The sequence below is a fragment of the Equus quagga genome, chromosome 2 (assembly GCF_021613505.1).
Source record: "Equus quagga isolate Etosha38 chromosome 2, UCLA_HA_Equagga_1.0, whole genome shotgun sequence".
NCBI classification, from domain to species: domain Eukaryota; kingdom Metazoa; phylum Chordata; class Mammalia; order Perissodactyla; family Equidae; genus Equus; species Equus quagga.
In genome coordinates this window covers 100,023,733-100,050,040 of record NC_060268.1, presented here as the reverse complement: position 1 = coordinate 100,050,040, position 26,308 = coordinate 100,023,733, and the positions used below count along the sequence as shown (strand labels likewise).

Genomic DNA, 26,308 nt, shown 5'->3' with positions numbered 1-26,308 from the left:
CCTTACATCTGTGCTGCTTTGCGCTTGGTTGAAGCCCTGGTCCCTCGCCCTAGACCTGGAAGTGAGGCAGCCGGGACTCACTTTCTTCATTTTACAGATGAGGAAGAGGGTGAGCAGGGAGTTTAAACAGCCATCCAACGTCATACACATGAGCAGAAGAGCCGGATACAAATGGTCTCCCCAAATCTGAGCCCTGCACTGGCTCCTCGAAGACTTCTGGTGGGGCGGCTCCTTAGAGAAGGGCCTAGATCCTTTTCCCAATGCCTCTGGGGCTACCACCAGGCTTCAGCTTAGACATTTCTGGGCCCAGGGAAGCCCTGGATGGGACTCTGCCCTCGCTATGTCCTGCAAGGCCCATCTTACAGCTCTGTGTCCCACGTGGGCAGAGCAGGGGCCCCCAGTCTCTGCCCGGACACCATCCTCCGTCTTCTCAGTGGCATCCAGGCACAGTCCCCAGTCGGCGTGAGTCTTCAGTGCAGCTTTGCTCTCCCTGATGCCTCTGCTCTCCTACAGCCTACAAAGCTCACTGAGCCCCAACCTTAGCCAGGACAGAACCACCTTTTCCTGCTCCTGCTCTTAGCTGGAGGAGGTTTCAGGGTAGAGGTTCTAGTCGACCTTGTCACATGTGGCCAGGGCCCTGTTCCTCAATGAAGGATGCTGAGGCCCCAGGAGGACCCGAGGGGCTGTGAGATCCGGGGTTGGTGAGTAGAAGACACATAGAAGCAGCCCCTTGTCAAGTTGTAGCCTCTGCAGAATGGAGAGCATCGTAGCTGGCTCAAGGATCTGGCTGATGGGGCAGGATTTGCCAGTTGCATCCCGCTACCAGAGAAATCCCTTGCCCAAGGTGCTGTCCAGAGCCCTGGATATGGGGATTACATCATTGTACAAAACAGGGGTGACCCTAAGGAGCAGAGACGGGGGGCAGGGTCCAAGAGCAGAGCGGTTGGGGTGGGGAAAGAGAGGGGCCCGGGGACACACTCTAGAAGTAAGTCTTTTTATCTATATTCTTCTTCTCAAACTTCTGCCTGAGCTCAGAGACCAGAGCTGACTGGCTGGGGCTTCCCGCAGCCTGGGGTTTTGGTGACCGTCGGGGTTGCTGAGGAGTGAGCGAGCCAGAGACGGTAGGCACGGTCCAGTGGGCCGCACCCGTGCTGGGCGCAATGCTGGGGGGTGGAGGGGGAGCTGGGGCCTCCGGGGGCAGGGAGCTCCCTAGGCTGTTGTTGTTGCAGTTCTCATTGGGAGCATCCTCTTTGAGCGCGAACTTGGCCGCGGTCTTGGTCCTCCTGAACTTGAGCCACTCGATGCGGACGCTGCGGGGCGCAGGGCTGGGCCGCTTGCGGAGCACGCGCCGTACTGGCAGGACCTTGTTGGACTTCTTGTTGCGCCAGAAGGTGGCAGTGGAGATGAAGACGGTGATGGCCACGATGACAGCCATGATGCCGGCCAGCACGCCCACGGCCTTCATGGGGTTGTCTTTGGTCTGCATGAGGAAGGCGGCCATAGGGCTTCGGGACAGCGTCTGGAAGAGAGAGTCGCCTCCTTGCAATCTCCTGCCCCTGCCTGCTCCCTGGAGGGGTCGGGAGCTCCCTTAAGCCTGATGGTTTTTAAACTTTCTGGGGTCAGCATCCCCCAGCTGACCCCAGATGAGCACGATGGGCTCCATTCCAGAAAAAAATGCACACAGAGGAAATACAATGCACGTGGCTCTCCAGAAAAACGCACACAGCAAGAGTGCGATGCAAGCAAGCACGTTGGGATTACGAACTCCTGTGTTAGCTGAACTCTGCTCTTGAGAGAGTAAGACATTGCTTACCTTTGATTGTGGGGGGCCACGTCTGCCCAAAGGTCTCAGGGACCCCTTAAGTGATGACTTTCGGGCAGACATTGAGCTGAGAACTATGTATAACAACTTTACTTCTTCCTGTCAATGCCCATGTGAAGGAGGCATCATTATTCCAAGTTTACAGGAAGGGACGTGGAGTCCCAGCAAAGTCTCATCGTTAATGAGTGATGAAACCAGGATTTCAACCCGATTCCAAAGCCCTAAGTTTGACAGCCCAGGCAGCCTTTGCCAGCAGTGAGCATCTTTCGGAAGATGGCTGGTGAGGGTCTCTCTCCCTCTGGCCATGCTGCAGCGAGGTCTGGGCTGGCCCTCCGGCCCTCTTCCCAACCCGGGCTTCGTACCCACCTCTGTGTCCGTGATGTCAATCTTGAGTAAGGCCGTGGTGCTGAAGGAGGGGGAGCCGCGGTCCTTGGCCTGCACCTCCAGGGACCATGTGCAGTCCCCGTTGGGCGTGATGTTGTGCAGGGCGTCCAGGGAGCGGATGGAGTTCTTGAGCCAGATCTCTCCCGTGTGCGCATCAATGTCGAACACGTTGACCGGCTCCACGTGAGTGATGGAATAGTCCACCAGGTTGTTGGGCTCCTCTGCGTCCTGGTCTGTGGCCTGTGCACAGGAGGGACAGGCAGCGCTGGGCTTTAAGCATGATACTTGTGTACCCTGCCTAGACCAGTGGGTCATATGTGGCTTGCTGGGTTGATGGGGGAGGGTCCTAATCCTGTTTTGCGTGGACTAGAGTTGAGGAAGGAACTGAATGAGCCACAGTCTATGCTAGGCCCTCTAGTATGTTATGCCATTCGACTCTCAGAACAAGTCGAGGCAGTAGGTATTGTGAAAAAACAGAAGCGTGGATGCTGGGTGACTCATAAAGGACAGGTAGAAGGAAGGGAACCGGGATTCAAAGTCAAGTTGGTTGGGTTTCAGAGCCCATGCTTTGTCCACACTGGAAGACAGGACAGTGCAGTGGGAGGGCACTGCTCTCCCGAAGCTGGCACACTCCCTGCGTGAACCAAGGCAAGCCACTTAACCTGTCTGGATCTCAATTTCATTATTTGTAAAGTGGCAATAATATTTTCTTTCTCAGGGGTTATTTCCGAGTTGAGATGGGAATAAATAACGTACCTTAAAGTCCCTTGCCTACAGTGGGAATCCAATAAATCTTAATTTAAAATCAATTTTTATGCCACAGTCCCTCTGGCAACTGCTGGAACAAGACTGTGAGGGGAGCTCGGTTGCCTCTGAAGCCCACCTCAATTTTCACCGGGGTCCCCAGCACCATCGTCTTCTCCTGGAAGTTCTTTCCAAACTGGGGGTAGTGGTCGTTGACATCCAGCAGAGTGACGAACACCTCGGCCAGGCTGGACCTGCCCTCCATGTCCTCTGCCTTCACGTAGAAGTTGTACCTGGCGGTGGCCTCAGCATCCAGGCTGGCCCAGGGCTGGGTGTAGATGATCCCAGTGGATGGGTGGATCAGGAAGCTGCCGGGCACAGAGGGTGCAGGCATGGGCGTGCGCAGCACACACACGTGCACACGTGTGAGCACACACACACTGATGCACTTCTGTAGCGATGAGCTGCCTCTGGGAAGCAACAGTATCGCATTCCGCAGCTCCTCCAAGGTGTCCCACCTGCCCCACGCTCCAGCCCATCCATCGAAATGGAACTGACCGGAGTCCCAGCCTTTCCCTTTCCTCCCACGGCCAGCCCCTACCTAGTCCCACACTGCTTGCCTGGCTCCAGGCCCTGAGGACTACCCTTCTTCTCTGAGACTCCCAGCACCTCACCGCCTATGTCGCCCAGCTCTGCCTCAGGCTTCCCTGCTGCCCTCTACTCTGGGCTCATGCTGGCCTCCACTCCTCCCCCATGTTGCCCTCCACTCCTCACCTCCTGCTGCCCCACTCCTCCCCTCCTGCTGCCTCCACTCCTCCCCCATGTTGCCCTCCCCAACCTAGGCTCCTAATCCTTTCCAGGCTCCCCCTGTCCTCAGCACAGAGCCCCTCGGCCCTCACTCAGCCTCCCAAGTCCCTTGCCCGAGGCCCTGTCCAGGATTCTGGATCTACTTACAGGTCTGCCCCTGACCCATAGATGGCGTATTTGACTTCACCCCAGGGGCCTGTGTCTGGATCCACTGCCTGAAAGAGAGAAAGCTCCTAGTGGCCTGGGCCCCTTTGTCAGGGCACACTGGCAGCTCACATGTCTGAGGGCTGCTTTAGTAGCAAAACAAGGGGACTTGGGGTTGTCCCCGCTGGGGAGAAACTGCTCTGGAGGCCTGCTCTGGAGCCCTGGTTTTCTGCCCAGGATGTCTCAAGTGTTGGAGGAACCAAAAGGTTTGCTCCTAGAAGGTCTTTACTCCCCCTTTGTCAGTGAGAAAGGAAAAGGAGCTGAGTCCTGTGCCCCGAGCTCGGGGATTGTGCCCGTGTCCTCCTTATCGTCCTGTGAAGTGTCGTTATCCCAATTGTACAGAAGAAAAAACTGAGGCTTGGAGAGGCAAGGAGCTCGTCCAAGGACACAGCTACTGAGTGTGGGCTTTGAGGTTCAAACTGGAGCCCAGGTTTGCCTGATGTCCAGCATTAGGCCCCGCTCAGCAGGGCTCTCAACCCCACCCCTAGTCCCCAACCCACTGTGACGGCCACCACGTTGGAGCCCCCGGGGGCATTCTCAGGGATCCTCGCGATGTAGTAGTGGGAGGTGAACTTGGGGACGTTGTCGTTGGTGTCCAGGAGCTGGATCACCACATCCGCCGTGGAGCTGAACTTCTCCGGGGTGTTCACCTCAATGGCCAGGAGCTGGGGAAGGAAGGAGAACGAGGACTGTCCGGTGGCAGTCCCCTGGCAGAGAGCCTCTGCTTCCTGTCTCAGCGCGGGTGTGGCCCCGCCTGCCTCGTCCCCTGTTCTTACTCTCAGCCGCCAGCCAGCTAGTCCTCCCGCCACTGCGAGGGCGCCCGTAAGGCCCACATCCTTCCCCCGCTGACCCGCAGTGCCCGCTTTCTTAGAGTTTCCATTTGTATTTCAGCCAATTTCTTTTGTTCCGCTGATTTGCATATTCCTTTTCAGTTCCAATTTTTAAAATTATTTTGTTTCATAAAATAATTTAATATTTGTTAGAGCAGGTTCCTGCCTCATATTCTTTTTTCTGAATTTTCCTATTCTTATAGGTTTATTTCTCCAGATAAAAACCAGGGCAATGGTGTCAAGCCCCTCACCACCTCCCTAAAGGGTATTCTAGGTACGACCTCACTGAGATGGCACTGGATTCTGTATTAACTTAAGGAGAATTTGCATTTTTTTTCACAACGTGAGCCTTTACGTTTCTTTCCTTTTTTACGTCCCTTTGTTCAATTTTTGCATTTTTTGTCACTTAGATGCTGCATATTTCTTGTTATCGTTAATTCTCAGGACTTTTATCTTTTAGTTTTTGTTATAGAAGAGAACTTTTTATTCCATTATTCTCATTGGTATTTTTCGTATGTAGGAAAACAACGGGATCTTGTGTATTAACTTTGTAACCAATCGTCAGCAGCTTTGCTGGGTGGCTGACAGTTTTTTGATCATTTCTCTTAGATTTTTCTAAGCGAACAACCACATCACTTACAAATGACGATAATTTTGTCTCTTCCTTTTTAATATCTGTACTTCTTATTTCCTTTCTTTATCCAGGAAAAACATTTTTCCAGGAATGGTGTTAAATTACGGTGGTAAAAGAAGGCATCCACATTCTGCTCCCAACTTCACCGAATTCTTCCAGAATTTCACTTTTAAGCATGATGCTGGCAATCAGTGTGTAAGCATGTATAATTAATAATAATTTAAATAATATCAATAAGTATTTATTTTTCCTTTTTATTGCTATGTATTATGTATATGTTTATGTATAAATGCATTACTTCTAAATGTTTATAATTTTGAATAATTACAAATACAAAGGAGTATTTTTTTCATCTTCTGCTGAAGTTTTGATCAGAATAGATGACACATCAAATGCATAGAGAAAAACGTCTCTCTTGACAATTGCCCCGTTTTCCTCTCTCCGTCTATTCTCACGGCACACTCTATTGGTCGCTTCCCTTTGAAGCCCCTTGCCTTCCTGGGGACAATAGTGGTTTAGCAGGTGCAGCTCAGTGAGGCCGTGTGAGCAGGTGACAACTCTTGGATTGCTCTTCTTGTCCCTGCCCCACCGGCACCCCCATTAGCAGGAGGGGCAGAGGGACTGAGAAGAAAAGGGCAGCGAGGGACAAGCGAGCCCTCAGGAAGGAATCCAGGGGCTGCCAGGAGCTCTTGGGACCCCCTCCCCCACCTACCTTGAAGGTTAGCACTTTGGACTTCTCAAAGTCGATGGCGGCCGAGTTCTCCACAATGATGGTGACCTGGGCTTCGTTCAGGACTGTCTGTGGGACCACGCGGAAGATGCCCCCGGGGCCCACTAGCCGCAGGTTGAATTTGGCATTGGCTCCCTGGGCAATAGAATTTGGAGCGAGGAGACAAGGAAGGTGAATGAGAATAGAAACTCGTTATATAGTCGTGGTAAGCGAGGAGCTGTCACACGCCTGAACCCTGGGAGGGCGGTATTACCACTTCCTTCTACAGGGGAGGCGATCAAGGATCGGGGGATTTAGTGGACTATGAGGACTAAGCAGGGTAACAAGCGCATAAGGCCTGGCCCTGTGCCAGGCAGAGGGGGGTCACAAGACACATTCACAAACGCCCGGTTGGCGGGTCAGAGGCAGATGCGTTTTTGACCAGCTTTACTCCTTAATGGATCGTGAAGGTCTTTAGGCCAAACAGATCAGCTTTGATTACTCCTCTCCCACCAACCCCTGGTGACACCCTCTCATTTCATTCATTTTGTGACCCACCAGCCCCTGCGGCGAACACAGTGAAGGCTGATGCAGACTCGGCTTGGGGCCCCAGGCCTCGTGCAGTTTTCGGGAGGACGGGCCGGAGGGCGGGATCACGCACCTGGTCCGAGTCATTGACAGTGATCTTGAGGCCCCGCAGGATCTCCCCCTGCGGCGGATGCTCATACATAGACAGTTCAAATCTGTTCTGGGGTCCATTCTCTCCGTAGAAGGTCGGCGGGTGGTTGTTGAGGTCCACGATCCTGACGGTGACCGAGACCATGGCCTGGGCAGCTGGGCTCCCTGCCAAGCTGACCTCAGTCACCTGGGGCAGGGACAGGTGGCTGTGGCTGTGTGGCAGGCTGACTCCAAGATGGCCCCAATGAGCCCCACCTCCTGTGCACTCTCCTCTCCTTAAGCGTGGCCTGGCCTAGCGACTTGCGTCTGACTGGTAGAATGTGGCAAAGATGAGATGAGATTACAAGGGATCGTGACTCCTGTCTTCTAGCGGATTCTCTCTTTTGCCGGCTTTGATGAAGCAAGCAGCTAGCTTGGAGAGGCCCATGTTTCAAGGAGCTAACGGTCACCTCTAAGCCAACGGCCCACGAGGAATTAATCCCTGCCAATGACCACGTGAGTTTGGCAGCTGATCCTTCCCCAGTCAGGCCCTTAGATGAGAACCCAGTCCTGGCTGACAATTTGATGGCAGCCGCATAAGAGACCTTGAGACAGAGGACCCAGCCAAGCTGAGCCTGGACTCCTGACCCACAGAAACTGTGTGTTGTTTTAAGCCACTAAGTTTGGGGTAAGGTGTTACAACAGCCGTAGGAAACGAATACAGTGCTGTTACTAACCTTATTTCACAGAAGAGGCACAGAGGGGTGAGGCAGCCCCCTGGGGTCACATGGCTAGTGAGTGGCACAGCTGGGACAGGAAGAACTCCGGTGTGTCCTATTCATTAGCCAGTACTCTCCCCACCTCACTGCACTGCTCCCTCTTTGCAGCCAGACATGGGTTCAAACCCTAGCCCTGAGACATTCTGTCCTTGTGTCCATGTGGCCAGGGAGGGGAGGTGTGGAGCCACAGCAACAGATAACAAATACAGGCTGCAAAGGCAGGGCCGGGAGTTCACCAGCACCTCGTGAACCACGTGACAAGCATTATGTGAGCCCCTCCACAGGCCTCCATCCACTTACTCCAGAAGCACGCTCTGGTCTTACCTGTCCCTAAATTGCCCTCCCTGGACTCTACTCCATCACACCCTAGCTGCTCCCCAGCTTTCCCTCCTCAGAAGCCCACACCTGCTGTCTGCATGTCCTATTTCCCACGCAAGTACTTCATGCTGACTTCCACACTGTGCCCGCACCACCCCTCTTCCACCTTCCCAAGTGCTCTGTTCCCTGAGCTGATGTGACCCTGCTCTCGGCAGGTCCCCTGCGACCTCTCTGATCTCTCTTTCACCTGTCCCCCACCATCCCTGCCTCCTTACTCCTAGCCTCAATGCTCCTACAGCTGTGCTCTTGGCCAGTGGCTGCTCTCTCCCCACAGCCATCTCTGGGGCATCTTGTTCCCTCCCATTCTTCCATAGCTACCTGTATGCTTGCACTCTCTCCCTTGAATTCTAAGCCTGTAGCCCAAATTTGGGTGACTCAACTTGAATGTCCCTGATGCACCCAATTCATCAAGTCCATCCCACTGAACTGGGCTCCTCTCCTGTGTTCCTGATGGCACGGTTCCAGCCTGGACTTCACCCATCCCTCTGCTTTCCCTCACCCTCATGGCTACAATCTATGGAGTCAGCGTCCTTCATAGTTTGCAATTTGTCCACTTCTGCCATTCCACCTCTCCTCATCCTCACGGGCCCTCTTTATCCATCCCTTGGCTGATGGCTCTGTCTCCCTACCTCTTGTTCAGTTCCCACCAGACCCTAGTAGGGACCAGTGTTCTCAAATGCCAGGCTGGCACTTGTGCCAGAATCATTTTGGAGCTCAGAGTATGCAGAGTCCTGGGTTTACCCCAGATGCACTAAATTCCCATTCCCAGGAGGGCGTCCTAGAAATCTTTGTTTGCCAAACTCTAAATCTGAGAACCCCACTGGTCGAGCAAGCAGCCAGAGTGAGCTTTTTAACAAGACTCTATCCTGTTCACAACCTTCCAGTGGCTCTTTACTGCTCTCGGGCAGGACTAGCTACAAAATTTGCAGGCATAGTGAAAAATGAAAATGTGGGGCCCCTGGTTAAAGAATTATTAAGAATTTCAAGCAAGAGCAGAGCAGTAAGCTCAGCATGAGACCCTTCTCATCGCAGTCCTTGTGTAATGACAAAGGTCACATTCCCACAAGGCTGGCCTTGCCCCAGGGAAAAACCCATACCTCATATTCAAGGCCTTCACTCCTCTGGCCCAAGCATGGGGTCCAGCCGTCTGTCCTTCTACATGCTGTCTGTACACTCTTTGCTCCGGTCTCACTTGACTCCTTCTTGCACGCCCAGTATATCACATGTTCTCGCCTCCAGCCTTGGCTCATTGCCTCTACTCTGCCCCCACCCCAACCAGAGCTCCCCTCCACCAGTCTCCACCTGTTGGGTCCTACCCATGCTCAAGGCATTGCTGCTTCAGTCCCCCCTCCTCCTGCCTTGTCACAACTCTCTGCTTGTGAATCCATGGCTCCTCTGCCCAGGGGCTTTGTGTCTATCAGCTGCAGCCTTCACACAGGTTGCCTGATGCAGGTGCTCCTTGGAGCACCATCAAGCTCTCTCCCCAGACCGTACGCCCGGGCGGGTGAGGGAGGTGGCCTGGGACTCATCACCTTTGGAATCTTCCAGGACCCTAAGGTGGAAAAGGCCGAGCTAGAAGGAGGGTACCTGTACATGCAGCTCGTACACCTCTCTCCGGAGCTGGGCGGGGCTCTGCGTGACAAAGATGACTCCAGACGTCTCATTAATTTCAAAGGCTCCATCACTCCCTGTCACAGAGGAGAGATGTGCCAGGAAACTGAGTCTCAGGGGGCTAAGGGACTTGTCTAAGGTTACACGTTAAGACGGAGCTGGCACTTGGACTCACTTCTGTCCCAGCTTCCATAGTACTTTGTTTCTCTTACGCATTGTGTGTGTGTGTGTGTGTGTGTGTGTGTGCGCGCGCATGTGCGTGTGATGGAAAGAGAAAGGGAGAAAGAAAGAGATACAGAGCGAAAGAGATAAGGAAGGAGAGAGGGAGAAGAAGAGAAGGGGAGAGAGGGAGGGGAGAGCCAGGAGAGAGGGAGAGGAGAGAGACTGGACGGGGAGGTGAGAAGAGAGGAGGGCGATGGGTGGGGTGGGTGCTTGGTGACTGTGTGAAGGTTTGCAGGGGTGCTGGGGAGGGAGGGCAGCTGAGGGTCTCTGTGCCTGGGGAAAGGAGCCTGCATGTGACAGTGGGCATGTCCGGGCGTGTGTGAGCGCTGGAGGGCGGGGTGCACGGGGCACGTCCTAGGGACAGGGTCAGGGGAGGCTGTGGTGTCTGAGTGAGAGCATACAGACATGTGCATACGGGGCCTGACCCTGTGAGGACCGGCTACTGAGGGCTGCAGAGCCCACCCCAGGGCCAGCTCCACCTGCTCAGTGGCTGCCCAGTTGTGGAAAGAGCACAGACCTGAACTGCAGACTTATGTTCAAGCTCAGTGGGGACTTGGGATCCCCCTTTAGCTTCTCTGAGCCTCAGTTTTTTCATCCATATATGGGGCTGGCACTGGGGAAGTGTTATAGTATCATTACATTTAATTCATTTAATTCAACTACATGCTCTGGGCCAAAAGATTTTAAAAAATAAGAAAAAAACATAGCAATTTCAAGAATGTAAAAAATGTTGCCACCCTTTCTCACCAATGAGCCCATGCCCAGGGTGCAGGGAACATGAATCTGTGCCACTGTGTGGCTCTCAGGACCCCCACCAATGCTTCTCTCCCTGTAGCTGGACATGGTGATAAGCCAGGGCTGGAGCACATGCCCAGGGAGACTTACTGCCTCCTGGAGGGACCCAGCCTCTCCTCTCCATACGTCTTGTCTTTCGGGCCCACAGAGGAGGGGCTGGGACCCAGGGGGGCTGGGCACTCTGCTCTGGTCAGCGATGGGCCTGTCCCCAGAGCTGCCCCAGACTCACCATTCACGAGGCTGTAGATCAGGCGGTTGGGTCTGCCCCGATCTCCGTCTATGGCGACCACCGTCAGGACCTCCGAGCCCTGGGAACAGGAGTTGCTGCCTGAGGCCCATGGGTGATGCTGGGGCTCTCCCCGCCCCAGACACAGCCCCCATCGCAGAGGGAGGAGCCGCCCCTGCCCAAGAAGAGAGCTGGGCCTCTGCGCACCCCACCCTGCCCCGCGGGGAGCTTGCAGCACCCACTGGGCTCCCAGCGCCAGAGGGACAGCCTGGGCCCCACTGCTCCTCCTCCACCTTCCACCTACAGATGTGCCAGAGGGAGAGGTGAGCAGGTGGCAGGGGCTGGACACAGAGGGCGGGCGTCCAGTGCAAGTCCAGGAACTAGGACTTAATCCTGTGGCACGGGGTGCCAAGACGAGACAAGCCCTGCTCCACCCTGGCCTGCGGCCCCCTCTGAGCCCCCTCCTGGGGCCCTCTCCCTGGCCTTTCCATGCTCATGGCTGCTGCCTCCTCCTGCCCAGCATCTCTGCAGGACGGCCTGGCCCTGCCCCGTCCTGCGGTCCCCCCAGGCTGGAGGCAGTCCTTGCTCCCTCTCTTGGTGCTCATCTCCTGCACGTGGCTGCCAGCTTCTGGAAAGGGGGTATCAGCTTCTGCAAAGGGGGCATCTTAGTTTGGGCCCAGCAGGTGAAGGGTCCTCTAAGTGTTTCATTGTTTTGTAAAGTCGGTAATCATCAGAAACCAGGAAGTGAGAATTGAGAATGCAATTCAATTCCTCAGAGAGCCCTGGAGCTGAGGAAGCTGTGGGAGCTCAGGCACCGGCCTGGTCTCTGCCCTCAGGGAGCTCTCAGTCTGGCTGGGGGGCACAAAAACACATGGGCTCCCCCAAGGATGGGTGTGCTCACGGAGGGGTGTGGGAGCAGAGACGGGCAGCTCCCATCTGCACCAAAGACGTCAGGGGAGGCTGTGAGCTGAGAGCTCAGGGGCGTCAGGCCCACATGGTTCAGGCAGAGGATGGGGCAGAGTTGGGGGTCAAGTGCAGATTTTTGGGGGTGGGGACAGAGATGGCGCTGAGTGGGGAAGGAAACCGACGCCAGCCTTGGAGCCAGGCCTGTGTGCGATGTCTGACGAGGGTGGTGGTGGTTTGGCAGCAAACCGTGGGAGACCTACTGGTCTGAGGGGCCCCAGCCTCCAGGCATGGAGCTGTAGGAGCTGGGGGGGCACCAAGGAATCCCACCCCCCGCTACAAGGTGTAGGAAAGGCCCTACCCAAACCGAGGCCACTGGCCTCTCCTCTCGGCCCTTTGGTGGGGCTGACCTGTGCAGCTGGGCTGGGGAGGTGTGCATGAGTGAAGACGTGCCCGGCACAGTGTCTCTCCACATGCACACGAGCACCTGCCTCTTCCCCCTTACACATCCCGAGGCAAAAGGACCCTGTTGTGGCTGGATCTGAGCAAGTCCAGAGCCAGCCTCCGTGTGTGGAGGACGACCCAGGGCTGAGCCCAGCTGTCCCCAGCAGGGGACCCAGGGGCAGCATGAAGGACAGGGCAGGAGGCCTCTGCAGGGGACACTGGGCCAAGGGGCGCTGCCACCCACCGGGAGCGTGTCCTCGTACACATAGCCGTAGTAGGGTGTGCCCACAAAGACGGGGGCCATGTCCTGCACGTCCTCCACATTGACTGTGACCGTGGTGGTGGCCGAGAACACCACGTCAGCCCCTCGCAGCCTGCCCCCGCCGTCCTGAGGAAGGATGAGAGAGAGGGCGCTTGGGCTCTGCAGTCGGACAGGCGCCGGCACTTGCTGGCCGTCGTACCAGCCGCCCTCTCTGAGCTCTGCTTGCTCCTGTGTCACCTGGAGATAATTCTCCCTCACAGGAGTGTTGGGGAAATTAAATGAGATGATGTATAAAGGTCTTCAGTCGGGCCTGTATGCAGTAGGCACTCAAAAGTCTTCCTTGGTAAATAGAGTTATTTCTCTCTCCAGGGAAACCATGTCCGACTAGTGGCAGAGGAGGAGAGGGTCAGAGCCAAGTTCCCCCTCCCAGCCAGGCCCCAAGTCGCAGACACCTCTTGGGGACCTACTAAGAGCATGACTTGGGCCCGCCTCTGAGCGTGTTTGATGGAGCCCACAGAGGACAGGGCAGGTGGGGCCATTCTGAGCCTCCTGGATGGCCTGTAGCCAATACTTCCTTTCCTGCGAAGGGAAACGCCAGGCCTAGAGGGATGGCTGGGGTTTCGTGCTCTCCGGAGGAGGAGCAGCCACTCTGGCTGAGCATCTGCTGACTTGCAGGTCCCACACGGTGCGATTCAGAAATATGAGGAACTTAGCTAAGCTGCAGTGGTGGGCAGACGAGGCTCAGAGAAGGTAACTGGCCACACAGAGAGGAACAGGTGGGGTGAACAAGCCTGGACAGAGAGATGGAGGTACTGGGGAGCCAGGTTTTAGGGGATGTGAGGAGTCAGGAATCTCCTGGCCATGGCCGCCTGGTCCTATGGAAGGGAACCTGGCCCGTCAGTCTTGAGGGGGTATCCACCCTCTCCTAGAAGGGAAGCGGCCCCCTCCAGCCCACAGACACCAGCTCCCTGGAGGGTACGTCCATGTCTGCGCAGAGTCCGTTCAACAGAGATTCTGAGCCGGCGCACCCCATCCCGCCCCCGTCACACCTTCGCTTTGCAAACTGCCCCCACTTCATCATGGAACCTAACTTGGCTCCAACCCAGGGTCAGCCTCCCCCTAACAAAGGCTGCTCCCCAGTGTCCCTCTCCATTACCTTGGCAACCACGGTGACGAAATGGGCCCGGGCCTTCTCGTAGTCCAGGGTGGCCCCAGCCTGGAGGCGCAGCACACCGCTGTGCCGGTCCACGGCAAATTTGGTGGCATGTGTGTTCTGTAAGAGTGAGGGGTGGGCTGGGCCTTGGGAGGGGACCCGGCCAGCCCCAGGAAGGCCCACTCTGCTGACTGAAAAGGGGTCTTTACCTTCCTTTGTCACAGGAACTCCAGCCTCAGGGCTGAGGTTCAAACTTGAGGGTACTCAGCCTCTTTGGCCCCCAGGGTCCCCCTTCCTGGGGCTCTAGGCTTCCCCTCCCTCTCCCTCAGTCAAAACCAAGAAGCTCAGGCCAGCCCTGTGGCATAGTGGTTAAGTTTGTGCACACTGCTTCAGCGGCCTGGGTTCACCAGTTCAGATTCCAGGCACAGACCTACACACTGCTCATCAAGCCATGCTGTGGTGGTGTCCCACATAGAAGAAGTAGAACGCCTTACAACTAGGACATCCAACTATATACTGGGGTTTTGGAAAAAAAGGAAGATTGGCAACAGATGTTCGCTCAGGGCCAATCTTCCTCACCAAGAAAAAAAAAAAAGAATGCTTGTCTTTAAAAAAATCAAAAACCAAGCAGCTTCCTTCCAGTGGAGCCATCACTCTTCTCTCTGCTCAGCTGTGGGCTGAGCTCTGGCCTGGGGGTTTCAGCAGGTAGAATGTCAGTGGAGTGCTCTAACCTAGAGGGGCCGGGGGCTTGGAAGCTGTAGTGATGAAGGGAACCTTCAGGACCTTCAAGCCCCACCAAGCAGTGACTGCGGGCCAGTACCAGGTGGCTTCTGGGGGCCGGCGAGGGACAAGAGAGGGCCCTCGGTCTGAGGAAGGCTTCCTGCTGTCTTGGAGCGTTACTCCTATTTATTCCTCACAACCACCCAGTGAGGATGCGCCTGTTTACACTCGAGGAACCCCAGCTGGGGAAGTTAGATAACAGGTTGAAGGCCCCACGAGGGGATTCGGTGGGGTCTCTCCAGTACCCAACGAGCCAGGGGATTTCTCCAGAACCTGTGTTTTTAGCCATTGTGCTACACTGCCTTGAAAATTGTGAGAGCACGTGATGAAATGTGAGAGCAGAGGAAATGCTACAGAAACTGCAAGCTGGTGAAGGAGGACCACTGGTTCCTGAGGAGCTGGGGTGGGGGTCAGGGGGCCATGCAGGGAGGGGCTGCGCCTTTGACGGGGGACAGGTGGACAGGGGTGGGGTGGGACGTCATTCCAAGGATTGCCTCTTCCAAGAATTGCCCCTTCTCTCTTTTTTCCTATTGACAATTCTAGGCCCAGGCAGGTTTCTTCCACCCCATTTGGGTGCCAAGTGCCAGGGCCTTCTCCTGGGGAAGGGGCTGGGGGTGCAGAGCTGAGGGTCCTGGAGATGTGGGGAGAGGGAGGCAGGCCCACTCAGAGGGAGCCAGGATGGGCCAGTCAGGGGACGGCAGCTCCTGCCAGGTCCCTCTTATGGTCCCCCTGTCCATCCCACTCCTGCGTTTACGGAGACCCACTGGGGATCTGAGGTGGCATCTCTAATGATCTTTGGGAACAGCAGAGGCACCGACAAAAGGGTTTGGTGCTGGGGGTGGGGGCCATCCAGGTGTCCCCTCTGGCCCAGGCCTCTGGTTCTGTCCTGTGTGCCCCACCTTACCTGCAGGAAGTAGGTGACGCTCCCTCCAGACCCTGTGTCCTTGTCCACCGCATGGACCTTCAAGATGCTGCTCCCGGCAGGCGTGTCCTGAGGGGTCACAGCCACGGGGGGTCAGCACACAGAATGCTTAGAGAGCTAGGGGTCCTGGGGGCCATGGGAGGTGGGGTCAGGGGAGTGAGGAGCTAAGAAGAGGTGACAAGGTGGTGAACAACCCAGGGAGCACCCGACAGAGGGAGGAGACACCCAGAGTCAGAGTGGTGCAGGAAAGAAGGGAAAGGAAAGGAGGAGAAGCCAGATGTCCTCCCCGAGGATGGCGTCAGGGAGAGAGAGAGAAAAACTGGGACCCGAGATGGATGAAGCGTCCAGAGATGGAACGAGGATGAAACGGGAGAACGGTAATCAACATGAGCATCTTCAGCATCACCGGGGATCACACACACACACAGAGCCAGAAGAAAATGTCTTTCTCCTACGGAGTCAGCAGACATTTAACGAATCCCCAGTGTTGGCGAGGGACAGGGACACGAACCCTCTCCCTCAGCCCAGGGGAAGGGCAGACAGGCCATTCTGGGAAAGCAGTCTGGCCTCGCCTCACAGGTGTTCGTGCTTCCCACCTAGTAATTCCAAACCCTGGACTGCGTCTTAAGGAAACCATGCCAATTAGAGAAAAGGAACTTGTATGTTCAGAATCTAATGTTTCTTATGGCAGCAAAAATTTGAAGCATCTTAATTATTCAAATGTAAGAGAACAGCTCAGTAAATGATGGAATATACACCCAGTGGAAGCTCTTAAAGTGAGTTACCCAAGGTTTATAATTACTGCGGAAAATGCTTATTTATAAATCAAGTGAAAAAGAGGACACCTGTGTTCACTACGCTCATGACCATGAAAAACAAAGAGAAAATAAAAACCTACAGTCACAAAATGACTAGAAGGAAACACACCAAAATTTAGCAGTGCTGTCTCAAGTTGGAGGGATGGAGAGTGATTTTGAAACTCTTTTCTTTCCTACTTTTCTACATATTTCCCAGTTCGGCAATAAACATACATTGTGATTACAATGGGAAATGGTGAAGGAACATCCCTTTGGAATAAAAATGAATGTGTAGGGGACGGCAATGGAGGTGGGGGAGGTGCTCTCCAGCGGGTAGTAAGTGCTCCTTACTCAGACACCCGTCCCCACGGCCAGGTGAAGGGCAGCCCAGGGGGGCAGGCCATGGGCCTGGGGCGAGAGTGCCCGGCCCTGCCCAGAGCCCCTTGCTCACCTCAGGGACCTGGACGACGTAGGGCTCCTTGGTGAACCTGGGCGCCTCGTCATTGGCATCCGTCACCAGGATCACGACTTTCTCTGCCACCTGAGAGGGGTGAAGGGGACAGGGGTGGGGGCGGTGAAACCTTCTGGGTGATAAAGGGACAGTGACCTCTGATGTCCCAGGTGTGTGTCTCTGCCCATCCCTCCTCTCTCTGTCCCTCCTTTTCTCTGTCCCTTCCTCCTTCCTTCCTGCCCTCTTTTCTTCATTCATGCAACAAGTATTATTAAGCAACTTCTCAGTGCCAAGCACCGTGTTCCATCCCGGAGACAGAAGACACAGTCTGATGGTGTGTATTTTCCCGGATGGGATGGTGGCCAAGACCAGTGTATAAAAGAACAGTGGTGATACCATTCAGGGGGATAGCAGAGGCATGCCAGGCAATGAGGGCGGGGCCCCTGGGCTGCTTGATTCCAGGGGCACCGCGCACCCCGTGGCTGAGGTACATGCATCCCCGGGGGCTGTGGGTGCACAGTCCAGGAGGCCCCGAGAAGGGGCAGCCACCCCAGCCTGTGGGGGTGGACAACAGGGACAGTTCCCCGAGGGGTGGGAACTGAGCTCTGCAGCAGACTGTGGGCGGGAGGGAAAGAGGTGGGAAGGTGTGCCAGGAAAGAGGAGCAACATGCACAAAGGTGAAGAGGAGGGAATGCACGCAGAGAGCAGAGAGCGTGAGTGGATCTACGGATGGGTGGTTGGTAGGGTGAATGCAGGAGAAAAAGTGGGCGAGGCAAGTGGCGCTCCATGGGGAGGCCCTGAATGCCAGACTGAAGCTAGATTTCATCCTCAGGGCCCTGGGGACCAGCTGTTGGTGCATTTCTGAGCTGGGTCGTGGCTGGGTCTCTGATCCACAGTGATGCCTGAACTTGGGGTCAGGGAGCCTCGAGGAAGGGGAGCCCCTCGATGAGGGCTGGGGGAAAGTGGTGGCTGTGAGGAAGGAGGTGAGGGAGAAGGAGGGGTCTGCGTGCCCAGGTGTTCAGCTCGGGGGATGGGGGAGAGCCAAGAACCAGGTCGGGGGAGGCAGATGGTAAAGCAGGTTCGAGCGGGTGCTGTGGAATCTGGGTGCGGTCCAGCAGAGGTGCAGCTGGCGGATCTTGCTCTCTCCTTCCCTTCCTTCCCCACTGGGCTCCCTGGCTGCAGCCCCCTCCTGGGGGCACACTGAGGCTGATCTAGCTCCGTTCCGGCTTGGGTTTGCCTGGGAGCCCCCCAGGAGGCTGCAGGAGGAACTGTGCTCAGGCCAGGGAGCTGCCTGCTGCCGGGGGCTGGCTCGGGCGTGCACTCACCAGATTCAGGCCGTCAGAAATGCTGATGATGGCTTCAATCTCATCTTCCCTCTGCGAAGCACAAGGACCCAGTGAGCATCCAAGAACCCGAAGCACCATGAGGACCCCCGAGGCTATGGGGAGCGCCCCCACCCCAACCCCCCTGGCCCAACCGAGTCCATCAGAGGAGCCCTGGGTGTTTCTAGGGAGCCCTAGAGAAGGGGGAGGCCGCCAAAAGCTGCCTCTGACCACCCTTGAGACCTTGTTTCGGGGCTTGGGACGTCAGAGGTTCCCATAAACCCAGAGAGATTGTTGAGGCGCCAACAGAAAACGCTCCCCTGTGAGAATGAGGCGAGGTGCTAACCTAGGGCACTGGAGGTCCCAGGAAGAAGGTTTTTTCCCTTTTTTTTCTTTTCCTTTTTCTCCCCCTTATCTCTCCCACTTCTCTCTCCGTATTCCACAGTCTACAGAGGTCCTGGTCTGCCGTGTCTCCAGCACTCCCCGGGACATGGTAGGACCTCAATGAGGAAGGGTGTCAGGGTTCCCAGGTCCCCGGGGGGGGGCCAGCGAGGGGCAGCACAGTCTCTGAGACCCACCCGTTCTTTTCTCTGCCCTGGCTGCGGCTAGCGGAATCAGCTACGGACCAGAGCTGGCAGAAGTCCCTGCAGCTGAGGTCCAGTTATGTGGCCAGCCAGAGCCACCAGCCTGGTGTGGGGTCTCAAGAGGGAAATACAGACCATGCCCTGTCACCCACAGGCTCAGAAGGGTGCACACAGGTGGAGTTTTACCAAACTCAGACCTACTCTCTAAACCACTCTTTCCAACTGGATCTGTAGTCTAAATTTTGTGTGGCTTCCAGGACCTCTCCAAGGACCCCTCTGGGGGACCTTCCAGCCCACAGCGGTTTGTCAGGGCACCCCACAGGCAGTGCAATTCGCACCTCCCCATACCTCTCTGTCCAGCTCTTCAATCAGAGTGATGTTTCCAAAATTGGGGTCAACAGAGAAGACGCTCCTAGCACTGGGGTCGAAGCTGATGTGGTAGGAGACACGGTCTCCCTCCGGGTCTGTCCCATTCAGGGTGTACACATGAGAGCCTGAAAGGAGACAGAGAGAGGGCACCTAGAATCTGGGACTTGACTTTTCCTAAAAGTGGCAGCTGCTCAGGACCAAAGATTCGACTGTTCACACAGTGAATATGCAATTCAGCGCCAAAGGTTCCAGCCTGAGCTGAGCACTTGCTGCCAGGGCGGCTTCCTGCTCGATCCTTATTCTTCACAACTGTCAGTCAGATGTTCATATCAGCCATTAGACTGTAATCTATAATACAGATTACAGAGGAGTTTCAGGGCTGCGGGACCAAACTCTAGGCTCCCTGCCTGGTGATGACTCCTAGCCCAGGAGCCAAGACCCGGGCTCCCTGGGAATGGGGGATAAGGGAAGAGGGAGGAGCCGTCAAGGCAGGAAGGGTGACCCAGGTGCCACATCTCCCCGGTGCCCGAATTTGGTCCTCAGGGATCGTGGAGCAGGTGCTGCTTTTACACTGCATGTCCTTTTGCTCAGGGTTCCCAGCCCACAGGGGGAGGCAGAGGAGATGCAAATCTCTCTCCTCTTTGTCTCTCTCCGTCTCTCTCTGCAGATCCCAGCAAGTTGCATGTTCTTGGGCTGTTTTGAAGCCCAGAGACCTGAGGCTCTGGAAGGTAAGTACTTTTGCTCAAGGTGGCACAGTGGTCAAGAGGCCGCACTGTGGCCAAGCCGGCGCCAACCACCATCCTGGGGACTGCCACCTGCCGCCTGGGGCTGGCCCTGTCTCTGGCCCGCCGGGGCTCCAGGACCGTCCCGGTTCAGGTCTCCATGGCAGCGGTGACCTCCTTTCCTGCACCGGCCGGGGGAATTCGGAGCGCAAACAGGGCGCCCCGCGGGAGCGCGCAGCCCGGCGCTCGGTGTCTCCACCGGCTCGGAGGAGTCACGGGTTGGTCCTTGCGCTCGGGGTCCCTCCGAAAGAATGATGGGGGGCCGGTACCAGGGCCACTCACCTACGGGAGTGTCCTCTGGAAGGCTGAACAGAGCCATGTTTCCGTTGGTGCTGCCGACCCCGTTGTCGAAGAAGTAGGGGGCAAAGTTGGCCTGGGCTGGTTAGAGAACGCGGACAGAACAGACAGACAACCGGACATGCGGAGGGACGGCTTCGCACCGGCATGGTCACGCGTCCGGCCCCACTCGTGGGCGGACGGGCGCTCCCTCCCCAACCCCGGCACAGCGACCACCGACGGGCTCGGCTGGAGAGGCGAAGAGAGGGTGGCTCCGCCATCACCCCTCGTGGGCACGGGTTGGGCTCGGGCTTGCCAGGAACAGGCACCGTCTGTCTGCGGCGCTGAGCCGCCAGGCAGCGGCCAATCTCAACCCCATCAACGAGCCGACCGGGAACCCGCGCCCAGAGAAGGGCAGTGTCCTGGCCAAGGTCACACGGGGCACGGGGACACCCTCCCCTGCGCCGCGCGGCCATCAAAGCGGCCCCCACACCTCCCGCCCTGCTTCTGAAGAAGTGGAGGGCAGCGAGGGTCCTGGTCCCAAATCCCGGAGCTCCGGAGAACCGGCCTCAGGAGACGCTCCGGGAGCGCCCCTCTTCCAGTGGCGACTGGAAGAAACGCCCCCTGCCCTTCCTCCGCCACATCCCCATCCCTTCCTTCTCCCCCATCCCGAGTCCCATTCTGGAAGTGAACGGTCCAGAACTGTCTCTGGGTTCCCCCGTGGAGCGCGGGCGCCTGCCCTCGCCCCCACTCACCCAGGCAGAGGAACAGCAGCTCCAGGGCCGGGGCGGCCCACCGGCCGCGCCTCATGTCTCCGCGGGCGGGTGGTGTCGTCGGCCGGGCGCAGGAGCGCGGAGCATCCCTGGGCGAGGAGGGCAGCGACGACAGCGGGGGCGGCGGCGGGAGGGGCGCGGGCGGGAGCGCTGGGTGGCGCGAGGGCGCTAAGCCGATGACACTGCTCTCGGATCTGAGCAGCTGGAGCGCCCGCCGGCCGCCTGAGGAGACCAATTAGCGGGAGCTGAGCCGAGGGGCCCGGCTCCCAGCAGCGGGAGGGGGTGGCCGTGACGGGGAGCCCCTCTCTCCCACCACGCCCCCTTCGCCCAGGTGTGGGGCGCAGGAGCCAGGGGACCCCAGGTCCGCAGTTGGGAGCCCTGCGCAGAGAGCGAAGTGCCTTGCCCCTGGTGGCCCTGAGCCTCGCACTGGAAAAGTGGGGTTTCTCAGCGTCTCCAAGTTCTGGAAGGACTGGGCTCTGCCGGAGTTTTCCCTTTTTCTGAACTTCCTTTGTGACTTTCAGGGATTTGCCGCCCTCTCTGAGCCTGAGCACTGCAGACTGTGGAACAGGCTGGCCTCAGCCTGGAGGGATCCCTCCTTCTGGTCTCCAGGAGAAATGAGAGCAGGGGAGAAGAAGGGTGGATGGGCTTTGGGGAGCACATGGCCTTAGAAGTCCAAGGGGGTTCCAGGAATAGTGTCCCTGAAGGCTTTGGGGGTGAGATCAAGAGACAAAGAGGAGGGTAGTGGTCCAGAGAGGAGCAGACGGTGGGGGGTTATCAGGCCCGCCTCTTGGGGATCTCAATACCCCAGGCCAGGCCAGCTCTCCCAGAGGATGGAATGGACTCCCCAGTAGGGGCCCACACTGTGCTGGGCAGCAGGGAGGGCAGACAAGTCTCCACTAAGATGGGAGGTGGAAGTTGCCCTCACACATCCTGGTCCCCAGTGGGTGACCGTGAGAAGCAGCGGACCCAGTCAGGCCTTGAAAAGAAGGGGGAGCATTTGGGTTTGAAGGCAGATTCAAGCCCCATCCTGGGACAGACTTGCTAACAGAGCTGGCCAACGCAGGCATGGACCACCCCAGGAGGGGTGAGCTCCCCGTCCCTGGATGATGATCAGGAAAAGCAAGGTGCTGCCCTGGGGGCCCTGGATGATGACACCTAGGAGAAGAAGGTAGGCTCAGGATCCTTTCTGGGGGCTGGTAAATTTCCCCAGGCTGGACCTGGTTCTCTTGCTCTGACACTGGAGTTCAGTTGGAAAAGCAGCCAGAGACCCCTTGTGTTCCTCGGAGAGGCCTCCGCTGCTGGGGTCTCAATGTTCCTCCCCAGGGGCCTTCCCGGGAGCAGAGCATCCCCATCCCTGGGCAGCCCTCCTAGATCTACTGTCAGCAAGAGTTAGAGATGCAGGACATGGAGAAGATGAATCAGTGGTCCAGAGAGCTCAGCAATTTTCAGGCCCAATTGACCAAAAACTCTTCTTGTTGAATCCCCTTGGGCTTGACCCTTTGGCTGCAAAGATGCACTTTAAATTGCACAGGCATTCCTGCATCTCTGTGCCACAAAATGCTGGGACAAAGGCAAGCCCAGCGTTCCACAAGTGCCGTAAAGAAATGAGGAGACAGGCTTTCTGCAGATCACCCTGTTTGCTGGAGGCAGAGGTCAGTGTGCTGAGAAGAGCCAGCTCTGTGTGTCCATCTTCACTGCCATCAAGTGGCTCTGGGGCCTTCGACTCCTCTCTCTTCAGTTCACTCCTCAGTTCACTCCGTCCAATAGACTTGCACTGGAGAGCAATAGGGGAGCACCCCAAACACTGTATATCTATATGTGTGTGTGTGTGTGTGTGTGTACTGTCACCCACATTATCTCATGGAACCAGCACAGCCTCTCCTGGTGTGATTGTCTCTGCTTTAGAAAGGAAGAAGTTATAGCACAGAGAAGGTAAGTCACTTGCCTGGGATCACACAGCCAGTGAGGAACAGGGCCTGGATTCACATCCAGTTTGGGCTGGCTCTAAAAAAAGTTCCGCAGCAGAGAAAGAGGACTATGAAGTTCCTGAAGCCTCAGGTCCCGAGCCCCTGGCTCACAGTCCCTTCCATAGCCCTAATTTTGTGTTTGTAGTTTATATTCTTTCTCTTAGAGAGACCACCCTGAGTGACTAGCCGTCCTGGTTTGCCTGGGGTGGAGGGTGTTTCCAGGAATTCCGATGCTAAAACCAGGATGGGCTGGGGTAAACTAGGATGCGCTGGTCCCTCTAGACTAGCCCGTGTCCTCAGAGCACCTGAGAACTCGAGAAAACAGCAGCTCTTCGTGGAGATCCTCCCCATGGACCCTGACCTTGACCTTGCAGTGTGGCAGGCCTGGAAGCCACCTGGAGGGCTCGGTTTGTCGTGGCTGGGAAGCAAGGGCTCACGTGCTGTGAGTCACGGAGGCTGGCCCTCACCCGCGGACATGGGCAGCCTCGGCCGCACCAGTCACCTTGCCTTCCACCCCTGAGACCCTGCAGGGTGACGAGCTCCCTCTCCCCTGGGGCCTCCTCGCCTCGGCCTCTGCAGTGAAATACAAAATCAGGTCATCTCTGGGTCGGGTTTCTGACGGTGCTTCCTCAGGTAGACGTACAGCAGCTGGTCCAGCTGTCGGTGAGTGGGAGTGTCAGCTGCCAGCCTGGCCGTGCGCGTGTGTTCTAGCTCCACCTGCCAACACGCCAACCCGGGCTCTGTGACTCTTCGCCCATGTCTGATCTCAGTGCGCTAAGCCTCAGTGCCTTGCCACATGCACACATTCACACAGCTGCCCACAGACACACACGCGTTCTAGTCCCATTCGCAGACCCATTTGTGCACACGTGCATGTATACCCATCTATGTGTGAATCTGCTCACTTCGCCTCATATAAACACGCATGCCCAGCATGTGTGTGCTCACTTGCACCAAGAGAGATGGGGCAAGGAGCTCTCCAGGCTCCTTCTCGTGCCGAGGAGGCGGTGAGCAGCAGGCACCTGCTTTCGGGGTAATCTTCCTGACGGCCCTGACCTAGGAGGGGCAGAGGGCAGGTCTCCCGTGCCTCGCTTCTGCCCCAGCTGTCTCAGTGTGACCCTCTGGCAGACTGACCTCTGCCCTGGTACTTGGCATCCTGAGCTATTCTGTCCAGTTGCCAAGTTCCGACAAAATGACGGCTCGTGATGGAGAAGCCTTGGTCCAGGGTGGGATTTAGTGCTGAGTCTGAAGGCCTATGTTCAGGGGATGTTCCTGGCCTGGATGTACCCTCTCTGGACACCTATCCCAGCCTGGGTGAGCCTCCCTCAGACCGTCCTCTGCAGGTCTGGGCCAGGGTGTACCCCCCTGGCAGGAAGTTGGGAGTCCCTCTGGGACTAGAAGCTCAGCTGTGGGCTCGGCGGGCCTGGGGAGCCCTGGACACCATTACTCTGACATGTGGCTTCCCTTTGCCCCCTCACTGTGACCAGGCCAGGTGGAGTGTGGCTGCCTCAGTTTCCTCTGTCATAGGGACGACATCCCCTATCCTCCTAAGGCAGTCTGGGGCTGCCACCTGTCCCCAGGACCCATCTAGCTGGTGCTAGTACCCATTGGCTGGGACTCCGGGGCAGTAATGCTGGCTCTTGGTCCATGTGGCATTCACAGGCAGGTGCTCCAGCCCTGACAGTGACTGTTTTCACTCTACAGTCGTCTCCGTTGCTGTCTCGGCCTGGGGAGGGGACACACCACAGAAAGTCTTCTCCCCTGGAAGGTTTTTTTTCTGGCACATTTCTGTTCCCCAAACAGAACTGGTCCCTGCTTGGGGCCTCAGCAGGGCCCTTAAAAGACGATGGTACTGAAATCTGTCTGTTTCGATGTCTTGCACCGTTTAGGGAAGGGTCCGTGTTTCAGGCATATGTTGCTTCTGTATCAGCACACGGCCCATCACACAGTAGTTCTTCAGTGGGTGGTTGTTGATTGGCTGAAGGAATGACTGAATAAATGAATGAATGAAGGGGTACCTGAGAATGTCATAAGTCTGTGTTTCTGGTCCTAGTCAACAACTGACCCTTTGCATGCCTTTGACATGCTCCTTCCCCCTCCATCCATCCATAAACTGATCATAGAAACTGAAATGGATGCTGAGCCAGGCAGGAAATAGAAATATGTGAAATGGCCGAGAGAAAGACATTAGGGAGGGGTGGCGACCACGACCCAGGTGTAAGTGTTTATACCCACAGTATATTCAAACATTGAGTTGAAGAAGCAAAATGGTTGCATTTTTTTTTTCCAAATTAGTGTTTTTATTTTCTTTGGATAGATACCCAGAAGTGGAATTGCTAGATCCTGTGGTAGTTCTATTTTTAATATTTTGAGGAATCACCATAATGTTTTCCATGGTGTCTGCACCAATTTACATTCCCAAAAATGGTTGCATTTTGATGAGGAAAAGGACCTTTTCACTTCTGAATCTTGTGATTTGACACCTCCCACCTCCTGGCGCACACTTTGCAAGTCCTGAGGGGCAGTGCAGTTTGACAGATGAAATAGCAGATGAGCCAAAGACCTTTCCCAGATAGGGAGCTGTTGATAACAAGTCTGACAATGGCCTCTGGAGCTGTCCATATGTCACGAGGCTGCTGGTTAACAGGCAAGGTCCAGCCACCGCTTGGGAGAGCAGACAAGAGTCCCAGACACACCCAGATCCTGCAAGTTTTATGATGTTTTCAAGGCAGGGAAAACGGCGATGGAGCCATTCCGGTTGTCACGTGTGGGGTCCTGCGTGAACATTAACCAGCCAGGGCGTGGGCTCTGGCAGGACGCCGGAAAGTGGCTTACCCTGGACAGTCTGTTCTGAGATAAGCCCAGGGATGGATCAGAGGAGTGGTGGGCGCACGGGCTGTGAAGTTCGTTTGGTGCCCATCAGGGGGTTCTATGCTAGCTGGGGATGGAATGGGGCCAGGAGGACCCCATCTGGAATGGGGCGGAAGGGAGAGGGGGCGGGGCCTGCCGCCATTCAGGTTGGTGGAAGTGGAGGGGATCTGTGAGAAGCGTTCGGCTTCTATTTCAGAGCAGGCATCTCTCATGTTCTCATCGCTCCCCCTAACAGCCCTCCTGGGTGGGTGGTCCCAGCCCTCATTTACAGACAGGGAACCAGCGCCTCCAAGAGGTCTGATGTCACACAGTGGGCACACGACAGAGCCGTCACTTGAACCCGCGTCCCTCTTTGGAGCTTGTGCTCTGTCGACTACAACAGGCGTCCCACCCGGAGAGGAGTGTGGGCCCTTTTGGTTGCCATGGAGACTGCACACTTTCTCTAATGACACCTCTGTCACCTGCCCGATGTGTCTACATTCTTCAAGGAGTCAATTAAGGCAACATAAGAATTCCAGCTTTGTGACTTAAAGTCACTGTCCAGGAGTTTGGGTGTTTTTGCATCCTCACGGGGCCCCCAGTGGCCTTGAACGGCCTCACTCGCCTGGCCTTGCCGAGGACTCCACCTACCATTGGAGGCGACGTGCTTCCACCCAGTTTCAAACCCACGCTGCCAGTTCTGGGGGTGGCTTGCCGTAGGAGAGGCGGGAAGGGAGGTCTGCGGCGTTTGGCCCTCTCCAGCTCCACGGGCATCTCTGTGCACCTGGGACTCAGGCTCAGGCTCCCTCTGTCCTCAGAGGAAGGACAGAGGGAGCAGGGGGTGGCTGCAGGGTCTTCAGCTCCCCTTCGT

The 26,308-nt window shown here is 56.4% G+C and overlaps 1 protein-coding gene across 1 annotated transcript; it reads right to left on the bottom strand.

Moving 5' to 3' along the window:
• Positions 1-979: 979 nt before the first annotated feature.
• On the bottom strand, positions 980-20,657 carry CDHR1 (cadherin related family member 1). Its single transcript, XM_046655495.1, has 17 exons — positions 20,603-20,657; positions 19,854-19,949; positions 18,769-18,914; positions 17,840-17,890; positions 16,515-16,604; positions 15,249-15,335; positions 13,568-13,684; positions 12,394-12,537; positions 10,806-10,884; positions 9,536-9,636; positions 6,796-6,999; positions 6,138-6,290; positions 4,462-4,626; positions 3,905-3,972; positions 3,090-3,318; positions 2,189-2,446; positions 980-1,519 (listed from the first exon to the last, which is right to left on the bottom strand). The coding sequence occupies exons 1-17, from the start codon at positions 20,655-20,657 to the stop codon at positions 980-982; spliced, it is 2,583 nt and encodes an 860-aa protein (XP_046511451.1).
• Between the last annotated feature and the right edge of the window lie 5,651 nt (positions 20,658-26,308).